Here is a 23,173-nt window from a genome sequence, read left to right on the forward strand (position 1 = left end):
TTGGAGCTATTCATGTAAAGTTTTCCCAAATTATTTTGTATCTAGTTTGACGATAATGAGGAATATTTTATCTAGCAGCTATGTTATATCGTCAAATTTAGAGGGCCCATACCTGTAATATGCAAAATTTAGACTCCTTAGAATGCCCCATATGTCTTCAATCTTGCAATCACCCGATAATATTAGAATGTGGTCACATATTTTGCTTTCTATGTGCTAAAGGATTTTGTTTAATTAGTAAAAAGTAGAATAAATTTGTATATTAATTAATATTTTTTTAAAAATATTATTATATAGATGTGCTCTATGTAGGCATGAAATATCCATTGATTCTTTAACAAATGGGAAAATTATAGATTTAACTAAAATACAAGAAAGATATCAGTCAATTAAGAATGATTACCATTGGTATTTTTTTTATTATGAAAGTATTTATGATATTAATTATTTAGGCTTTATGAAGGGCAGGGTGGATGGTGGTTATATGAAGATCAAAACAATGATGTGATTGAGAAAAATTTAAGAGATATGAAATTTTTGTTTGAAATTATGATTGCTGGGAATATATATGTTATAGATTTAATCAATATGGTAATTTTATCTATATATTCAAAGTTTTTTACTTATAATTTATTTTTTACTTTTAATTTGATATCAAATCATTATTACAGTTTTCAATTTTTTCTAAAATAAATAAGATATTAATTATTCTATAAACCTAACTAAATATTAGATACAAGCTATAAATTTGACAACTTTATAAAAATTAGATACTTACTATCCCACTTCATATATATTTTATCACTGACTATTTTCATTTTCATGCATTTGACAATTTCAATAAAAATTTTTATTTTATAGAAATATTTCTATTTGCTCAAATTCTATAAAGATTAAATAAACAATGATACAAAATTTTTATAAATTAATATAAAATTGTAAATTTTTTAGGATATAACAGTATTTTAATATTAGATTGGATCAGTCCAATCATTCATTTTTTGACCCTTTACAACATAGTTGAGAAAATCTCCTGCAAACAAGTACTATTGCATCCCAAATTTTGATAACTCAGAAATTTAAAAAAAAATTAATACCTAATTTTGTGCACAGTTATGAGGCTATATCTTTGTGGGAAAATAAAAGATAATATATAATTCCTTTTAATTTACATAATTTTTGATCTGACAAATTTATATTAGATGCAAAGTTTAGACCCTTAAACAAAAAAAAATGGTTCTGGCTACTTCCTATAAATTTAAGAAGATTCAGGTTTTAAAACTCTGACGATGCATAGAAATTTCTTTTGATAGTTTTATGTTTCTTCATTGTCTAAATTTAAGCTTAATAAAGTGCAGTTAAATTAAATATAATAATCTTCTGCATAGATTTTACATTTTGGGACCATATTTTTAGTGTATAATTTACTCTTTCTTTATTTAATTTCCCTTAATTTAAAAGCTCCGCATCTAAAAGTATTTATAAAGCTTTTTAAATATCAGAAACTTTATTATTCATGTAAATGTTATGGCTCTATAATTCTGCAAAAATTATATCTTCAAATTTGGTATCCTGACTTTTAGTTTATTTTTTTCTATATTTGGGTGTCAACTTTTTAAATAAAAATTGGTTTGAATGACAGTTATTATTTTTAATTATTTGTTCCTCGTAATTTTTGGGGTTTTGTTTTACCTTTGTATAGCTTTTCTTTATTTATTTACATAGTCCTACCACTATTAAATGTGGCCACTTTATGGAAGTTATGTTTTGGTCGATATATAGTACATATTATATTTTAGACCTTTTTAAATATTGCGGAGAACAAGGAAAAATAAATAAAGTTAAAACGTCTTGTCTTTATTGAATCCTATTAAATTTTATATAGAAAAAATATTAGTAATCAGAGATTTCTACACTCCCCCCCCCTCCCATCTCCATGCAGTGAATTTTATCTTCCTCAAAAATTACCTTTTATCTACCCCCCCCCCCCCCCCGGACCCCACTCAATCTATCCTACCAAATCCAAAGTAACTACCCCCCCCCCCCTATAACCTCTTAACAGAAATGACAATAAATATTTCCCAATTTTTATAAGTATCTGTTAGATTTGTAAAAAATATTTGATAGTATATTAAATAAATTTGAATTTATTTTTCTTAATATAAAAAAATAATATCTATCCCATAAATTAAATTTTATAAAATATTTAGCCTGTAAATTTTATTTAAATAATGTGGACCCTAAAAGACTGGACTGGAGGCCATTTTAAAATCAGCCCGGTTAGCGGTCTTTGTGGACTGGACTTTTTACCCTCTTTATCATTTCATAATTGGTTTTATACTATAAGATGGGACCTGGTTGACATGCAATCACAACCTGATGTTGATTACAAATATATATATTTGTTTATCAAGATTATTTTACGTAGTTTTGTTATTTTTTTGAGACCTTTTAAAATTAAAAAAACGGCTGACAATGTAGCTAAAGACTGCATTTCTATACTCAATATATTTTGGAGAACCAAAAATACCTTATACAGACAATGGATACAAATTTCATAACCAAGTCGAATTTAAATATAAATATTTTTTGGGCTTTTTTTTTGTAAAACAATATAAAAATATTAAAAGCACGCAAAATAAAATTTTATTTTCTTATAATATAGTATTTTTTTTTGGTAGTTTTTATATTGCACACAAATTGGGCGTTCGCGTTTTTGCACTACGTTTTTTTTAACGTAACGCGTATTTGTTTAAATTGAAAGCAGTACGTTTTTTTCCTTGTTTAAAATTGAAACGTACACACTAGAGATCTGCAAAGTTAGGCCCGGCCGGCCGGGCCTAATTCTATTTAAAATTATCGGGTTCGGGCCGGGTCGGTTTGGACCCTGGAAATTTTTTTAAATATATCTAAATTCATCAATTTTATATTGAATATTTTATGTAAAATAAAAATATTTGATTTATTTATTGAAACTAAACGACATATAACATATGTCCTTTATTTTGAGTAATTATAAAGATTAATTTCTATATTTAAATAAATTCGGGCCGGGCTGGGTCCGTATCTATAAATATATGTATTTATTTGTTTAAACATAATTTATATATAATATATATTTATAATAATCTATATAGAATAGTTTGCTTATTCATATTTTACATTTTATCAGGATGCTAGAAATAGAATAAAGATGTCTTTATTATATAAAAATAAATATATTTACAAATAATGTAAATCAAATCAAATTTATAAATTTATGATATAATATTAAATATTATCTATTAATTGATAAATAAATTATGAATAGTGTGCTTATTTATATATATATATATTACAAAATAATTTTAAATTGTCTAATTTTTTAATGAAAATAATTTTAAATATATTTTTCAATCTTTAATAATTAAAATGTTCACTAGAACATACGAGAGAATATTAAATTGTCTAATTTAATAAAATAATTTTTTTATTATAATTTTCAAAAATGGCCACTAAGGATATTGAATAATACACTTTATTATATAAAATAAAAATTGCAAAAAAAAATAAAACAAATCAATTTTCAAATTTTTGATATAATTTCCATTATATAAATCTAATGATTGTTTGATTTGCAGGTGTTTCTGTTGAATTTGTAGGTGATAATTCAATTGTAGTGTTTGAATCCTTTGATTGCTCCACTTCACATTTGAAAAAAAAGTATTTATTTAAATGGCTCATATTTTTCAAACCCACTGCCATTGATTGGAGATACAATCTCTAATAATGTTAAATATATATATATATTTTACTGGTTCTCTCAGATGGCACCCTTTCCCAAAAGTGCCAAAAGTCTTTCATCTACAAGAGCATTTATTTTTGGACCACTTGCCTTTGGTGTATTGTCTTTATAACAGAAACTCTCTGTAGTTTTCCTGTCTTTTATTGTTGGCTCCATGAATTTTATATAATCATACCATCTGTATGATAGTTTGGTACCTGATGATCCTGATGACTTTCCCATTTTAATTTTGTTCAATTGATCCTTAAAATTTTTCAACTTTTTCTTTATTATAGAATTTTAGAATGTGGGATGATAATGTTACTAAAAAATTCTGAACCTTACTGGAAACTCAACAAATGGTCTGGAGCCAGCTGCACCCAGACCATAAGAATTCTATATTAGTATTAACTAGTTTATCACCATTAGTCTAAGGTAAATATATATATGAATAATTATAAATCAAATTTTTAATTAGCTTGGAGATGAAATTTCCACTGCATGATACAACTGTATCATAAAAATCAAAAATAAATAAAATACATTTAATAAAAATCCGGGCCGGGTCTGAAATTTAAAAAAAACCTGGGCCGGGTCGAATATAATTTTTTAAAAATCCGGGCCGGGTCTGAAATTTAAAAAAAACCCGGGCCGGGTCGAATATAATTTTTTAAAAATCCGGGCCGGGTCGTACAAATGGTACCTATGCAGGTCTCTGCGAAATATTGAGGCTTAGGCAATATTCCTAAAGTATTGAGTTAACATTATTAAAGATTGAAAAATGTAAATTAAAATTATTTTATTAAAAATTAGACAATTTAAAATTATTTTGTAAAATATTATACAATTTATTTAGCAATTATTAGATATATTTAATCAAATTATATCATTCAAATTTGAAATTTAATATGCATTATTTCTAAATCTATTTATTTTTTTTGTAATAAAGATTACTTTAATTCTATTTCTAGTGTCTTGAAAAATATAAAATATTATATAATTAAGCAATATTAAAATATATAGATTATTATAAATATATATATTAAGGTAGGATAAACAAATAAATAAATATATGTTTACCGATATTTGTACGTTTCAATTTTAAAACAAGGGAAAAAACGTACCGCAAACGCTCAATTTGTGCGCACTATTAATTTGAGGTTTTATTTCCAGGATTAATTTAAAAAAAAATTTCTTTGTGATATAAGAACAGCACATTGGGCGGAGGGCTCTAGGAACTATAGAGTTAAAAAATATTTTATGCTATAGAGGAATCAAAGTGTCATCCTCGTTGAAGCTTTTTTGGGACACAAACTGGACTTCCGGGGATTATATCGAGTATAGTTAAAAATTATAAATTTTTTAAAAAACTAACTATTAACAGGAAGTGGTTAGTTTCAAAAACCTCTATATCAAACCATAAATATTACAAACCATATCCCATAACACAAAACAAACCATAATTTCATAATAATAAGACTCAAATTTATTTATTAAAAACATCAACACAATCTCTATACATTAACACAAAAAAATATACCAAAATTTAATATAATTATTATCCATTTCTTCATCTCCCACAGCTGACATCTTATTCAATATTTTCCCATCTCCCACTAGGGGTTTTTCCTAACAATGAAATACACCCCATGATCATCATCTCCTCTTCTTCCCCCAAGGAAAACTTAATACCCTGTCAGAAAATAACTGACATCTTATGTATTATATTAAATTTATTTCTTCTTTTTTTCAATAATTACAACACGCCCACCCTTCACAAGCCCAGCGTCCCTCTCTCTGTGGTGGTGTTGTATCGAATCGCCCCTTTGAATTGTATCGAATCACCTCTTTAAATTGTATCGGAAAGCCTTGAAGACGTTCAGGAGATTATCGAATCATCTTCCCGTACGATGATTTATAATATAATAACTCCATTATATTTCAATATAAAATCGCGAAAACAGACATTATCAATAATGACATGTATATTAAGGTATCTGCATTTATAATCTACGGAACATTAATATGGACAATGTAATATCCGCAAAACATAATAATTTATTCATTTTAAGACATTTGGGAACTACTAGCTATAATATACATTATTAGGGTATGATTCATGGTAATTAGGAAATAATGATTTTACATATAATAATATAATGTGAAAACATTGTCTATGTGTGAAATGCAATTTCAACACATGTAATTTTTCTTCCATCATGTGAAAAAAACAAAGCTACATCTTTATAAATATTTCCTAAAATGAATATAAAAATCCATCTTTAGGTATTAAAAATAATTGCGAAACTTGGCCGAACAAAGATTATAAATAAAATTACAATACATACGTATATAAATACATTTAATATTATATATGAAGGAACAAATATATAATATGTAGAAAATACAATATTTTCCATCTAGGAATTACTCAGTATCCTAAGAAAAATATACCATTTCTACCTAACTCTGTCATCACAATTAGCACAAATTCACAAAAATGTAGAATGCAAAGTAACAAAAATTGATAATATAATGGGCTATATGGTATATATGTAAAGAATTTTTAATATACCTTCACAATATAAAATAATTTGAGTCTTTTCTTTAAAAATATGTTCATAATTAAATAGTAAAATGTGATGTGTTATAAAATTATTAAAAAAATTAAAAAAAATGTATTATGCAGCATAAATTTACAAAAAAAAAACTTTCCCCATAAACAATATTTTCACCTCAAGGCATACCCCTCAACATGGGCTGACCTTATCTGTAAAAATATTTTCCCTTCACATCATTGCATACCATACAAATAATATAATAATTGCAAATAAAACTTCTTATAAAAATTTATAATTTAAAAAAAAATATATATATTAAATATGATTTCATAATTTGAAAAAAAAAATATTATACACCATCTAATGTATCATATAAATTCCTATCCAATTTATATATACACTAAATGCAGACACTAAATCAAAATAACTATCCACATCTAACATTATAGATATTATTCTGACTTCATCATACTTCAATTCCTTCAAATTCTCATTCATAATTAAATATATCATATGTTACCTATACAATATATTAACATTATAAATAATAATTCATAGTTAAATATATCATATGTTACCTATGCAATATATTAACATTAATTAATGATAAATTATCCCATACATATTCATCCCTTTACAAACCCAAAATGCATAATTAAATAATACACACTTTATTACAAAAGTCTATATTCATATATATTTTCATAAATTTCACATATTTAAATATTTAACAATCCTTTCTGTCCTGCTGTTCATGAGGTCTTTCAGCTTCCTATGACGGAATACCTATAACACCATTCAATGAGTTTTAAGGCATACCAAATAATGATCAAAATTAGATGTACCATATACATCTAGACATAAGATAATATACCAAATATTACTGTCTTAAATTCCTGATCTTATTTCCATATTTCTGCCTAATACTCATTACCTACTTTCAATCTTACATTTTTTTAAAGTTAAATATAAAAGTATAGAAATTTTTAAACTCACGTATCTATATAGTTTTTAGTACATTGCATGGTTAAAATTTTTCATATAATATTTATACAAAAATTTTGTTTTTACCTTTAAAATACCGAATAACCCTGGAATCGAAACTATCCTATAGTCATCGTGCACCAATTTCAAAAACCTCTATATCAAACCATAAATATTACAAACCATATCCCATAACACAAAACAAACCATAATTTCATAATAATAAGACTCAAATTTATTTATTAAAAACATCAACACAATCTCTATACATTAACACAAAAAAATATACCAAAATTTAATATAATTATTATCCATTTCTTCATCTCCCAAAGGTTCACAGCTGACATCTTATTCAATATTTTCCCATCTCCCACTAGGGGTTTTTCCTAACAATGAAATACACCCCATGATCATCATCTCCTCTTCTTCCCCCAAGGAAAACTTAATACCCTGTCAGAAAATAACTGACATCTTATGTATTATATTAAATTTATTTCTTCTTTTTTTCAATAATTACAACAGTTAGATTCTACAGATTCGTAAGATCTTGATATATATATTTGTTTAAAATATTTCTATGCCTGATGATAATTTAATCCTAACTAGAACGAGCACATAGGTTTTGGTGCATGGCTTTATAATCCTCCAAGATTTTATGATACCTTTAAAGCTCCATCTTGCGGAAATTTTCTTGTTATTTTATTTTCTTACTATTTAATATTATGAAAATTATGTAAAATGGTTTGATATGATAAAAGCACAGAAGGCAGAGAATATAAATGATAAAAATTTATCGTGAAAACCAAATATCGTAAATATTGAACATTTAACATTTATTTCCCATAAATTATATTAATCTTACATTCATCATCGTATCATAAACATATATTTAAGTATATACAAACAATGTCCACAAATCCTTCAACAAAAGAACATCTGATCTAACAAAAAAAAATACCAACTCAATTTTTCACTAATCTATAAAAATCAATAATTATCAAATACATCAATAAATTAAATTCGAAATCAATAATCTCCATGAATCGATAAAATTAATGAATTATTTACATTTTAATTTCCGTAAAATTTTCGAATGAATATTATTTATCCAAGATTTTCTTGAAAATAAATGAACATTTTTATTTCTCCTTAATTGAACATCTGTAACAGTATATATATTATTTTAGGTATCACGTCAATTCGGCGCGTATCTATTACACTTGCAATTTATTATAAATTACTTAGTATTAAAAATATAAGGATGATTAAATTGAAAATCATTTTGAATGTTGGTCCTAATAATTATTTCTTCATATTTATTTTAACAAAATTCTCAATTTTATTTAACTAAATGTGTAATTTAAAAAAAATAAATAATTAACAACCAATATATTTACCTATTTATTTGGTTGACCAATTTTGATTTGTAGCCAATGTTATATAAGCCGAGATTTTGGGTATAGAAGAAAGAAAAAGAAAGGCTTGGACCTCTATCTCGAAATCTTACATATTATTTTGGCTAGAATTTAAATCGACCGTTTTTAAAAATAGACCCAGCCATGATCCAAAAATCCAATTAAGACTGACTCATTTTTTAGATTTATTAAAAATCCTTAAATTCTATTAATTAATCCTTTTTTTAAAAAAATATTAAGCTTAGGCTAATAATCAAAAATGGATTAACTCAATATAAATATACTATACACAAAACATGCTATTAAAAAAATATTATATTCGTAAAATTAAAATTTATATGCGATCCCCCTTAAATAATCATTAATCGGACCATTTACATAGTCAGATTACAATTAATATAATATTTTCAGCCGTATCCCGATACCTCTTTCTTGATCTTGGGGGGTTACGTACCAGAAATATATTGTTCAATTTTTGCTTCGGTTAACGATTGTTTCTAACTGTAGAGCATCTAAAAATTTCCAAATATGGGGATGGTGTGATGATAGCAGTGATGAGAATGCTCTATGCCAACCTATAGTAAAAAAAAATGACAAAGTAAATTATAAAAAATGATTGTGTAATAATGATTAAAAAGATAGCAAATATTTTTAAAAAAATTACCTTCAACTGCATTATTTGTTTTTGGGATTCCCTCCAATGTAGCAGCATATTGATTCCATTAGGGAAATTGGAAACCTTGGTGGTTGTCTTTCTCTATTACGAAGAATTTTCTCAATCTAATTCGCTACATAATATGTTATAAGATTATATAAGATCCTTTCGTTATCCTGTTAGAATGGTGTTTTTGTAAGTCCATAAAAAGCATCAACTCCATCATCTATGGGAACAAATGCAAGAGAGAGAGCATTTGTTTGATTCTTATAGACCACTCATATCCTGCATCTTTACCTAAATAATGTGCTAATAACTCGCCATCACTCTGTATATGGTTTCCAAATCGCTTGGGTCATATGAAAAAAAACACCCTCTTACAGTTATGCTCAAAATCGATCATTACCGATATAGGATTTAGATTATTTTTTAATCGTTTTATCTCATCCCAAGACCTTTATATAAGTAATCTGGGTGGGGTAAATTATTTTTTTAAACTTTTAAAAGGGGATTTAACATTATTGTACTTATCGGGGAGTGGGGGGTATTTTGGGTCTATTTTTTAAAAAACGGTTGATTAAGATTGTAGCCAAAATCATATATAAGATTAGAGATAGGTCTAATCTTTCTTTCTTTCTTCTATGCGCAAAATCTCCAAGCTTACCCGATATTGGTTACTAATCAACATACCTTATAATGGGGTAAATTGGTCCATTAAAGAAATAGGTATAAATATTCGTTAAATTTTTTTTCTAGATATTACACATTTAGTAAATAAAATTGAGGATTTTTGTTAAAATAAATATGAAGAAATAATTAATAATACCAACAATCAAAATGACTTCTATTTAATCATCCTTATATTTTTATAAATTTATAATAAATTTGCAGCAATAATAGATACGCGCCGAATTGACGTGGAACCATACCAGCTTCTGAGTCGGATTAGTTTATAGGAACGGCTATAATAATCTTAACTTAACGAATATCTTCTTAAACGTAAATAAATTTTCCAAGTACTATCAAATTTACAAAATTCTAAACAATAAAGTCTTTATTTCGAATTTCATCTTTTATTTCATATATAAACAAAATTTTTATAAAATTAATTTTTCATTATCATATAAAAAAATAATATTATTATCTTCATGTGTACAAAGATATTTTACGAGTCGGGCAAGAAACCCCGGTTCATTTTGGGCTGATTTCTAGTATATATGTTTCTATAGTAAACGGTTATTATTTTGTAAACTGATTCTGGAGACGTAAGGATTTAGAATATCTCAATTTTGAATCATTTTTACGAGGGTTAAATTTACAAAAAAATAGGTATTCCAGACAATTTAAGAACAATTTTATTGCAAACGACTTTAAAAAATATCACGATTTTCTCATCTAATTTAAAGGTTTAACACAGGTTTTATGGTGAAATTAAATACTATTTTTTTTTGGTAACCTCCCAAGTGACGTATGTTTTTTAGGGGTCTTTTGAGTTTTTTTTAAGAAAGAGCTTGTAAAGGTGGACTTCTCAATTTCAAAAAAAATATTTCTATTCTTTATATTTAATGTTATGGTGGACTAAATTTATTTTTTTTGGCAATAATTTTGATAATAGTCTGAAATCAGGTTCATCTATTTTTTATTCTATTTATTACAAAATATTTATAAAAATTAAAAAGTAAATTATTCGCATCTCTTGACTCTTTTTTTTAAAAATTCAATTTTATAATTGTCACATTCACTCAATTAACTTTAATATTTTTCGAACCAATACCGGACCTCTATTTTATTGATGAAATTACCTCATTGGCCAGGACTCTAGTTGCTCAGCGCATGCTCGAATACCGGTAAAACAGTTATCATTTTTTTCGAATTTAAAAATGATTCCCGTAAGATGATTTAAAATGTAGAGACTCCAAAATTTTCACCTTTTCCGGATAATATGATTTCACCATTTATATTTAAAAAAAAATTAATATTTAAGGTGCAATATAGGAAAACCGAACCTTACAAGAGACGCAAAATGAAAAGAGATAAGTGCTGCGCCGTACCCACAAAAGGAGTAGCTGGCATAAAAATATCGGACCCTTCCGCCAACGAGGAAGCGATAAATTTACACGGCGATGGTAGCCATTCGAATTTGGATAACGATAGTAACGAAGAAATTCCTTCTACGTCTCGAGATATTCAATGAATAAATTTCTGAAATTCGGCAAGCATTTTGCATCAACATTTACCTACGTTAGGAAATGACTAAATTCCTTAAATATTTATAAACTTTATATAAATAACCAATTCAACAAAAAATGGAAGAGCATCCCAAACATCAATTACCTTAATTAAGATTCACCAATCCACTTCACGCCAATAATTCCTTTTCAAGTGGAGATTCGATAAAACTAATTTCAATTTTCATACTTTTCGTAAATAAATAACTTTAAAAAACTTAATCGAAATTTTAAACTTAAAAAAGAAATCTTCCATGGCAACATTGACCCAAAACATGAAACCTCAACTATCATCTATTTTGTTATTTTTAACAATAAAATATCAATAGCTATCTTCAGTAAATCTAACTTGATTCCAATTAACAAATTCTCGGTTTTTAATATTCGAAACGTTATTTATTATTATATGTTAGCGTACCGTTTTTATTTATATACATTTTTGTAAATAAAGAATATTTAAAAAAAAATCAATTTGTAACTGTGATACTTGTTAAAAAATCGATTTGTAACTGTGATACTTGTTGAATTATTATTTTTTATACAATATTATAACCAGAAAAATATTACCCAGGCCCACTATAAGTTAAATCTCGAGGCGTAAGTAATATTTTTCTGTTAGTAACCGGGTGGGGGGAAATTTGACCCCCCTCCTATCCCCCCCTCCTATCTCCCCCCCCCCCAGACCAAGAAATATAAATTTTACTTGGAAGAGGTTTACTCGATATTAAAATAAATATACTTTATCAAATAAATTTTTTAGGCTTAGACAATATTTTTCTGGCTATAATATTGAGTTAGCCGATTTTAAAAGTCTCAAAACGAGCCGTTTAACAACGGCGGAAGGATATTTTGATGATATAGAATTTGTATCAATTATTCGGGTGTAAACTTTCTTTTTTTTTATTGAAGTTTTTGATAATAATAATTCTAAATTATATAATTGCTGTTTTCTAAAAATATATTTATTATTTCTTATCGAGAATCATATATCTAGAGCCACTGTTTGTTGAAGATCCCTGGTACACTGGTAATGGTGTTGGTAATCAATATTGAATTTTGGTGTAAGACGGAGAGGTAAACTAATACTCAATGAAGCAGGGGGATAGAAACCTACCCCTGAATATGGTTGGGAGAGCAGCTAGCTTCTAATAGCATGTTTGGGAATCGGAATATATATATATTCTTGGAATGTATAGAAAATTTCGGAAGGGAGAAAATAAAGATGGTAAAATTCTTCTGTACTTAAAATGGATGGCTTGACATAATATCAAAAAATAAAAGCGTTTGTTCGTCGATAATTTTTAAATCTGCTTCTTTGGCATCTGGTATTAAACAAAAAGTTTGTCTGAGAATATTGGTATCGTTATTGCTGAATGAGCAATCGTCTTTTGGGAACCATTCTTCGCTTTCCTATCTGCCATTAACTTTACCGAAAATTAATTTTACCAGATTTAAATTTTCCAAAATATAAACCACAAAAAAATCAACATTTCATTTTCATATCAAATTAATTAAATTCGCGCTGCAACAATTATGATAAAATTACTTTTAAAAAAAATATATATATAAAGAATTATTAATTATCTTTAAAAATAAGTATGAAAAACGTAGTTTCAATATTCTTAGCCGTGGGATTGATCTTTTCCGCGAACGAATTTACAGTGACACCATATAGGGTGTGTCATGTTTGCGAACTCAAATGCGAATTTGGATGGATTATGGGTCCTGATGATTGCCCACTGTGTAAATGCAAGCCAAATCCATGGGTGTGCAATCCTATTTGCAATATGAAATGCCCTTCTGGAAATAGCTTTAGAAAGTGTCCAGTCTGCGATTGCAATGCCCATCCTGGTAATTTGTTGCTCTATTCGGATTTTTATCTCGTTCGTTTGTTTCTTTGGCAACATTTTAGATGTATATGGCTGCAAAACTTGCCTTCAAATTCCCCCTGATATTCCTTAGATCGGCCGAAAATAATTGCCCGATTAAGTGTTCGTTTTCCATTTTTTTCTTTTTACCTCGGGGAGATTTATAGATATGTTTTTATTAAGATACTGTTTTATATGCCCGCCGTTTGTCTAATATGATGCCCTAGAGCCTAAATTAGAGTTCTTCAAATGGCAAAATTTTTAGGCCTGGCCTGATTAAAATCTTTACTCTTGCCTGATACGGCCAATTTTTCAATTTTTTACTAATGTTTTCCAGCCCTATTTTTGTTTTATGTACAAGGCCCTAACCCCAAGATATGAGTGGTTAAACACCAAAGTCAATTATTTATAATATTTACCCAGGCAGGGTAACGTCTGAAAATAAATTTATTAGGGCCGGGCTGAGAATATGATCGGGTTGGATTATTGGAAAAATTCTAATATTTGATAGAGAGCTGTCCTCTAGCCTGAATATTTCCTAATTATACAAACTATTAGTGTTGTTAAACGGCTCGATTTGATTTCGATTAGGATAACTCAATATTTTATGCAGAATAATATTGCACACGCCTGAAGAGTTTGCTCATAGATGACACAAAGGTCTAGACACCCATAAGCGAGATCTTGATGCTTAGGCAATGGCATAACTTTTGTCAATTGCACCTCAAGTCGTTCTGCCAACTTCACGGACCTTATTACATTAGGCAATTTCTACTTTTTTTTAAAAAATATGATTTTTATTCTATAAAACAACCATCTGCCCAAAATTTCGCCTTGAAGCAAACTTCCATCCCCATTAATTGGATAAAATTATCTTCATTTATCAAGCTCTGTATTTTGACATTTCGATATTTTTAACTTTCTTTTAAAATTAAAAAAACTATCAAAAAAATAATCACTTGCCGGATCACCAATCAATTCAAAGTCAAACCAACGTTCAAATTAATAGGTTAGAGCTAATCATGTACCATGCAATGGGAGTTTGCCCAACTTAGAAAAGTATAGGATTAAATTTCTATATGATTTAAAATGAAATATGCTTTTTTTTTGTAATTATAATGTTATGGATTTATACCATTGTATATTATAATGAATTATAATTTTGATTTTAATGTAAAAAATTTTAAATTGCTAAACAAACGTTATATAAAAAAAAAAAATTACTTCCCAAAAAAATTTATTACCTAATTGCCTGAAATTTATAGTGTTGGTAATTTACAAATTGGAATACATTTTTGGGAAAGAGTCAGATCTTCAAATTTAAAAAAAAAACACGCTTAGCAACTTGTTTTAAAATTACTTTCGAGCCATTTTTTTTTAAATTAGAAGATTTCGCCGGAAATATATTCCAGCATGCCTAAAATACCAACCCTATAGATTTGATACCTTTTTATACGATATTTCATTTACTAGGCACATTGTCAGTAACTGCCTCATAAAAAGACGAAAATTTGACTCTGAAGGTCTCTGACATTAGTCTTATATAAGAGGAGTAACAATTTCATAACCAGTCGTCTATAGATATGAAGTTGATATTATTTATACGTAATATCCTTAGAACTGTGCCCCCGATAAGCTGCTCCACGCCGAAAACTTAATTGGAATGGGCCACGCCTCTAGGTTTGCTAGTGATTTTTGTTAGAACTTTGGCGGGCCGTATAAAATTTTTTAAAATGCTACACAATCATATTTATTTAGATATTGAATTATTATTTTTCGAATTTTGAATAAATATCATTTTACAATCATTCATTCCTACATTTACACCATGATTCACCATATAATTTTAATCATAAAAATCTACGATAATCAACCTTTCCCTGAAGAAAGATCAAATTTAATTTCATTAAAAATGTGTGATTTTTTTTTAATTTTAAGAATATTTCATTCATTAACACGCCAGAAATTGCTGAAGGAAGATCAAATTTAATTTCATTAAAAAATGTGTGATTTTTTTATAATTTTAAGAATATTTCATTTATTAACACGCCAGAAATTGCTGAAGAAAGATCAAATTTAATTTCATTAAAAATGTGTGATTTTTTTTTAATTTTAAGAATATTTCATTTATTAACACGCCAGATATTGCACGAGTGCAATTTCATCACCCACCAGGAGTTGTAGCGTGCACCATGTATATTCACTAGTATATAGATCCTATACATGATGTATACGCGTTTTATTATAGTGGACGGTACCACTATGTAGTCAGCTAGCATAGCAAAGAAGAGAGGAGGAATAAAGAGGGGATCTATTAGTTCCATTACCGGCAAGATAGTGTTAAGAGATTGTAACCAATATTAAAAATAATGTACCTGACGCCTGGTTAGATATTTAAGAGATGAAATAAAAAGTAAGTCTTATGTTAGGTAAGTATATCCTTGGAAGATAACGTTATGTCTATATAGCGTGTCCTATTCCAGAGGCATCCAACTTCCCTGTAATGGTAATCTCAATCCCTGAAACCCATTATCCTAAGGGGCTTACTATCGTTTTGTCTGATTTTTTTTCCCTGTTTTTTCCTTCATTAATTTTTGTCATTCACTAGAGTCAATAGTGTCCCCATAAATCCTTGTCTGTATTATGCAAGCGATGCTCGGAATCCCCATTATTTACGACATTATCATTATTGTGGTGAACCCGGGATCGTTATCATTATTCACGGTTCTAAGATTATCATTGCCTGTGCCGAATTTTAATATTTGGCTAGATAAAAATCATGTTAGAAAATAAAGGCTAGGGAGTGTTGTGAGCGTTTATCTTTTAAAGATCCAGAGTCACTGTATCTATTGTGGTAATCGTGTTTCCTAGTGTTGTTTAACGGCTCGATTTGCTGACCATATTGATTTTTTTTTACAAACAAAAAGATGTGGGGGGGGGGGGTATTTAAAGGAAAATATTTGGTACAGACCAAAAAAAAAACAAACTAAAATACTCTACGAAATTAAAAAAAATAAAGCTTAAAAACTGATTTCACGATTTAAGACGGATACGTTTTTTTTAAAAATTAAATATTTAAATATCAAATTTGTGAGCCGAGTTTAACGAAAAAAAATTAACATTTTATCCATTTAAATCCCATTTTATCTATAGTCACTCTATCTATTGTGGTAATCGTGTTTTTCTAGTGTTGTTTAACGGCTAGATTTGCTGACCATATTGATTTTTAACAAAAAGTAAATGGGGGTGGGTGTAGACAAATATAACTAACAATTATGATTTTACTATTTAAGATGAATACAAATACGTTATTTTTAAATTAAAAATTTAAATATCAAATTTGTGAACCGAGTTAGCTAAACAAAATTAACATTTTATCCGTTTAAACGAAAGATATAATTTTTTTTTTATAAGAAGAATAATGATATAGAAACTAGAAAAAAACTGTTGAGTTTTTATAATGCTATAATAGTGCACACAAATTTGAGCTTTTACGTTTTGCCGTAATTTTTTTAATAAAAAAAACGTAACGCGTCCCTTGTTTAATTTGAGGTTGTCTTTTTATTGATATCCGTCGATTCAAAATTTTAAATAAGTTCTATAAAAAAGGATTTGATTTGTTTTTGAAAATTATATTATCGTCTGCCTTCTTAATTTCTTTAAATTTTTTAAACATTCCTTTTTAGGATTATAAGTAAGTTATTTATATTACATTTTTATATAATATTTACAAAGCGAAGAATTAAAATAAGTAACGAAAAAGCGAAACCTATTTGCGTTTTTTTAACATGCCTGCTAGTGCCAAGCGGTTATTTACCAATTTACACGAAGCCATTTGAAATGCATTATTTGTGCTTGCGACGCAGCTTCGGACTATAAGTGTTTATAAAATATTTAAGCAGAGAATCTGTATAACCATAACAAGGTCATCCTCTACATGACATTCAGTAAGCCTATTATAGGCGAGCATATGAGGGCCTTTTTTTTAGCAACTATCTCACATCCTTAGTTTATAGATGGATAGTATTTAGCTATGAGAGAAAAAAAAATATCTGCATCAAAAGTTTTATGCCCTCATAAACTCTAAAAGAAAATGTGATGATGGAATAGGCAAAAATTCTATAAAATGTTAATGTTTCAACAATGTAGATTTAGAAAGTATTTAAATAATTTTAAAAGATGAAAGCACAAGGATAAATATAAGATATGATTAAATAATTATTAAAAAAAAATATTTTTTTTATGAATATAATTTCTATTCTATTTAGATTAGATAGGTTATTCAAATCTTGAAAAATTTAATTAATAGGTCCAAATTGGCATAGATTAAATGATATTTTATTTGAAAATCTTATTATATTAACCATTTTACAATTTATTTTCATTTTTAAATAGAGGAGATCTGGGTAAAGCGTGACAGCGTAACGATGTTAACGCGAATAACTTCTTTAACCCCTTGAGAGCCTAAAGGCTTTAAATTTGGTGTGAAGATGTATTTTTTTTATATCTAATATCTTAACTTTGTTCAAATTTTGGAAAACCTTATCTGTTAAACATATTTTGCCAAAATCACTTTTTTTTACCCCAAAAATGTTAAAATTCACCCTTTAGTTTTTTTTGTTGATTTTAGCGAAATATATTAAGGCTCAGAATTAAAATTTTTATAAACATGTTTCTTATAGCCATAGCTAAAAAAATCAAATTTATCGGAAATTTATGGCTTAACTAGAAGTCGCGCAATAACGATATACAATATATATCACCCTGAGGTATAATTGCTATGGGGTAAAACGGTCAAAATGTTCAGTCTGATTTAAACTGTTAAAAAGATACTTTTTTAAAATATTAACGTCTACACCATATAAAAATGATACTTTTTATGCAAAAAAAGAACATTAATAGTTTGGGTGTTATTTGGGATAAAATCTTATGAATAGTCGCTAATTATTGAAATGCAAGATGCACTTAAAATGGGCCCATGCTTCGATATAATATATTCCGTTATTGTATTAATTAGTTTATATGAAAAGTGATGAATAGATATCAAAATTGCTAATATTTTATTCAATTTACAATATATTGATGTTCAATTTTATTTTAACCCCTTTACTCTGGTGCTTGGCCACTTTACCCTTAGACGAGGTAAAAATTCCACACTTCACATAATTAATCACAGCTACTACAGTATTATAGGTAGGGTGCTAGGCCTTTTCTTTATATTGTAGTAGATGAGGCATTTGACTACTGTTTTGTTGATGTTTCATTTCATTATGGTAAAAAATATCAAAATACCAGTCGTTTTTACCACGGTCTCTCCAAATTCTGTCTGCAATATAAATACATTATGTACAATAATTAGGCTCAAGTGTATGTTTTATAATATACACTACAAAACTGTCCGATTAATAATATACGCAATTATAACGTAATATATGTGATATGCTGCTATATTATTTTATTTCTAATGTTTGAATCCCTGTAAGAATTTTAAGAAAATGATTATAATAATAAAAATATAATTTAAGTTAAAAAAAAAGTATTTAAATACTTTAAAAAAAAAGAATGTATCTTTTTGTAAATCTGTCCTAACCCTGTTTGCGTTCCATAAATATACTTAAAATTGCATTCTTTCTTTCTTTCTTTCTTTCTTTCTTTCTTTCTTTCTTTCTTTCTTTCTTTCTTTCTTTCTTTCTTTCTTTCTTTCTTTCTTTCTTTCTTTCTTTCTTTCTTTCTTTCTTTCTTTCTTTCTTTCTTTCTTTCTTTCTTTCTTTCTTTCTTTCTTTCTTTCTTTCTTTCTTTCTTTCTTTCTTTCTTTCTTTCTTTCTTTCTTTCTTTCTTTCTTTCTTTCTTTCTTTCTCTCTTTCTTTCTTTCTTTCTTTCTTTCTTTCTTTCTTTCTTTCTTTCTTTCTTTCTTTCTTTCTTTCTTTCTTTCTTTCTTTCTTTCTTTCTTTCTTTCTTAAATATTAAAAATCAATATTCATGTTCTTTATATCAATAACGCGCGCCAACAATTATAATAAAATTAACTTTAAAAAAAAATAATATTATTTGTAAAATAATCTAAAAAAAAATAATAATATGAAAACCGTCATTTCAATATTCTTAGCTGTCAATTTAATCTTTTCGGCAAACGGACGCCTTTTAGGTCGGAGTGACGTGATAACTCTCAAGATATGTTACGTTTGCGAAATCTATTGCGAATTTGGTAACCTTATTGACGATGACGGTTGCCCGCTGTGTGAATGCGAACCAGATCCAAAGTGCCCACCTCTTTGCCGCATGAAATGCATATATGGGAACGTTTATCAAGATGGCTGTCCAATCTGCGAATGCAACCCTGCTCCAGGTATAATTTATTGCTCATCATTCCTGTATTTTACCGAATTCTTTTTGTTCCTCTCTAGAAAGTCTTGGATGATTATGATTGGCCAAAACTTGCCTCTAAGCCTGCCCCTACCCCTATTTTCCATTTTTATTTATAACGCTAAAAACGTTAATATTTTTTTGCTTCTATCTGAATTTATTTTCTCAAGACACTGTATTCAGGGGCCGACTGTTATTCTTATAATATGCCCATTCGGCAAACGCTTTGGAGATTGCCATAGGTTTAATAAATATCTTCATAATTATACAAACTAGGCAATATCCTATTAATTCTTTTTAAATGATTCTTTGAAAGCAAACCACCTGTCCAGAGTTTTATCTTATAGCAAACCCTCGTGTAAATTAATTATAAAATTTTGATCATTTCTAAAAGTTATATATTTTGAAATTTCGATATTTTCTTAGCAATTTATTATTTTTTTTTAAAAAAAATTGAAAATATTTGCAAAAAAAAACAATTGATTAGTTGATTATCTACCAAACTAACACGCTAAACAAGGCCCAAATTTATAATCAACGAGCCTATGTGGCTTCATGCTAAGAACTTCTAATTAAGGTTCTAAGTAATTTATGGAAATTATTCAACTTACAAGATAATATTAATATTTGTATGCATATGATTTAAAATAAATGTAAATGAATGTTTTTTTTTAGAATATTATGAAATTATACCAATGTATTTACGAATTATATTTTTTTTAAACTCATAATATTTTAATTTTGCTAATCAATGTTATAAATATTTTAATAATAAAATAGTAAGTACTAGCAAGCCCTTATAAATATATATGTTACTAGCATGGCAATGTACATAAATAGACAATTCAAAGAAAGAAAGAAAGAAAGAAAGAAAGAAAGAAAGAAAGAAAGAAAGAAAAAGAAAGAAAGAAAATCTTGATATTTAAACTAAACACATTTATAATTTATTTCGCGCCTTTTTTTTAAATTTGCGAGAAGTCTTAGGCGAAAATGAATTCTCGAGCATGCGTATACCAACCCTATAAAATTTAGACCATTTTATACGATATTTCCTGACTAGGAACATTGTCAGTAACCTACTGACTCCTAATCAAATTTTAAAGACTAAGGCTGGGCCATAAAAGGATCAATGAAAACTCATGCCAAGCTAAAAATCGCCTCCCCCCCTTCCCTTTAAAAATAAATTGGGCCTGTTTTAGAAATTAGAACTCTGAAATACTCTCTGACATTCATAACCATCTCATATAAGAATAGTTATCGACACGACATATCAATTATGTTAAAAGTATCAGTGGCGTCAACAAGAGTCCTATAAATAATGTGCTAAAAATAGGTAAAAAAAAATTTCTATTTTCAATAACGAATGGGATCTAGGTTGACAAATAATCTCCATTACTAAATCTATTCAGAGTCTGTAGAATTTCTTTTCTCCCAAAAGGGATCAACAATTAATTTGGGTTTATTATTCCCCATGAAAAAAGATAAAAATCAATGGATCAGATAGTTCAAACGGATATCATTTGTCTAAATAAAAATGTGCAAAAAAAGACCATAACCTTTCAATTGTCTAATCAAACTACAAGTAATTTATTCTATATAGTAATATTTTTATTAATAAATTAGCGACACTACTTGATCAGAGATTTTAAAATCTTAAGGTTGTCTCAGAAGATTAGATTCTAATTCTACATCATTTTAATTTATAAACACTTAATTATAGATGATAGAAATGCAGAGTGAAGTTCAAGGTTGAAGATGGTAGGTAAACATCAAATTCATCATAGAGCTAATGTAGATCTTATAGGTTCCCTTCCAAACAATGATTCTATAGCAAAGATGGCATACAAACTCTTTGGGAAAGCGAGTGGTTCCTTGACATTTTAGCTCTAAGAGAGTGTGGCAGCTGTCAGTTTGTAATTGAGTCTTGAACGTTGATCCTTAATTTGAAATCGATTTCATGTGTTCTTCTTTGTTTTAATTATTAATAGTTTTTATGGAATTCGTAAAATTTTTTTATCTATAACACCCCAAATAATTTAAGACAAATTATAATTTAACTAAATTTTATTCTCTAATCTAATTTATTTTTATTTCTTACTTTATATTTTGTTTGCATTCCATATTTATACATAAATTTGTTTTAATAAAAATTGATAGAATATTTCTGATTTGACCTGTGACTCAGGTTCCCGTTCTAAATCGCTAAAAATTGGGAATTTCGCTTATATCTTCCCAGAAAATTTTTAAAGTAAATTTGAAATAGCTTTATTTAAGTTGAGTTTTTTACAAAAAATAGAGAAAATATTATCATTGCTCCCAATTGGGATCATTGAGAATATCGGAAGATATTTTCTTCATTTTTTAGCGCTTTTTTTAAAAAAAACTCACTTTGAATTTATTAATATTAGTTTCAAATTTACTTAAAAAATTTTCTAGGAGATATAAACAAGATTCTTAATTTTTAGCAATTTTTGTTTTAACGCTTTAATTTATCTAAAAGTTGTAATAAATGGATTTATAAACCATCTTGTTTGGAAAGAGGATATGGTAGCAATTTAATATCTTTCCTATCCCGCGACTAAGACTCTAGTGTAAAAGCAATTTTTAAAGTCTATTTCGGAGAATGAGAAATATATAGGGCAGGAAATTTGGAACCAAGTGTGCCCAAATATACTATAAATAAAAAAAATTATCATGAACATACTAGACTTCCGGCGTATAGGTCTAAGGCTGCATTCAAAGTGGAAACGGATCCGTTTTTAAGAAGGAAGGTATCGGAACGGACGCACTATGAACATATATATCATTTTTAATGAGATTGACTTTTGACGGAACGGATGTAAAAATCGTCTCCACTTTGAATGCAGCCTACCTCTACCTCAAATAATTTAGGGCTCTTTCCATCTAAAAAAAATATGAATTTTAAAAAGTCCTTGATAAAGAAATTTATTAATATATCTTCTAAAATATACTCGTGTTTTGTTTAAAATAAAATGAAATTTTAAGACATGCCTATATATATATCTCCTCACGCTCTCTAAGGTACAAACTAAAAAACGTGTGCTATCTTAGTACGGTATAATATTGTTGAATAACAGAAATATTGATTTGAATGATAACATTATTCTTTATTTTCGTATAGATATATAGCTCTTAACTTAACCTATCTTTTTAAATATATTTTTATAATATACGGATCCATTCAAATCTCACCAGAGATATTTTTATTATATAAACGAGTGTTGTTAAACGTCCGAACTCAATATTTTAGTCAGAAAAAATAGGGCCTAAGCCTCGAGATCTCGGTAATATATGTATTAGACCTTTGTTCCTTCT

General features: G+C 27.5%; 1 protein-coding gene across 1 annotated transcript; it reads left to right on the forward strand.

Annotated features, from left to right (window-relative positions):
• LOC135928353 (E3 ubiquitin-protein ligase rnf146-like) lies at positions 1-12,015 on the forward strand. Its single transcript, XM_065464800.1, has 4 exons — positions 1-244; positions 298-408; positions 453-591; positions 11,363-12,015. Exons 1-4 carry the CDS (start codon positions 120-122, stop codon positions 11,570-11,572), a joined length of 585 nt encoding a protein of 194 aa, XP_065320872.1. The 5' UTR covers positions 1-119; the 3' UTR covers positions 11,573-12,015.
• The last annotated feature ends 11,158 nt before the right edge of the window (positions 12,016-23,173 follow it).

Source organism: Gordionus sp. m RMFG-2023, chromosome 4, assembly GCF_954871325.1.
Source record: "Gordionus sp. m RMFG-2023 chromosome 4, tfGorSpeb1-WG-v2, whole genome shotgun sequence".
NCBI lineage: Eukaryota > Metazoa > Nematomorpha > Gordioida > Chordodea > Parachordodidae > Gordionus > Gordionus sp. m RMFG-2023.

Excerpts from the sequence above, each read along its gene's own strand:
- LOC135928353 (XM_065464800.1), top strand. The coding sequence starts at position 120 with ATGCAAAATTTAGACTCCTTAGAATGCCCCATATGTCTTCAATCTTGC. Across the intron at positions 245-297 it reads TTTTGTTTAATTAGTAAAAA|ATGTGCTCTATGTAGGCATG; the intron begins GTAGAATAAATT and ends ATTATTATATAG. Across the intron at positions 592-11,362 it reads TTATAGATTTAATCAATATG|GTGCAATATAGGAAAACCGA; the intron begins GTAATTTTATCT and ends TTAATATTTAAG.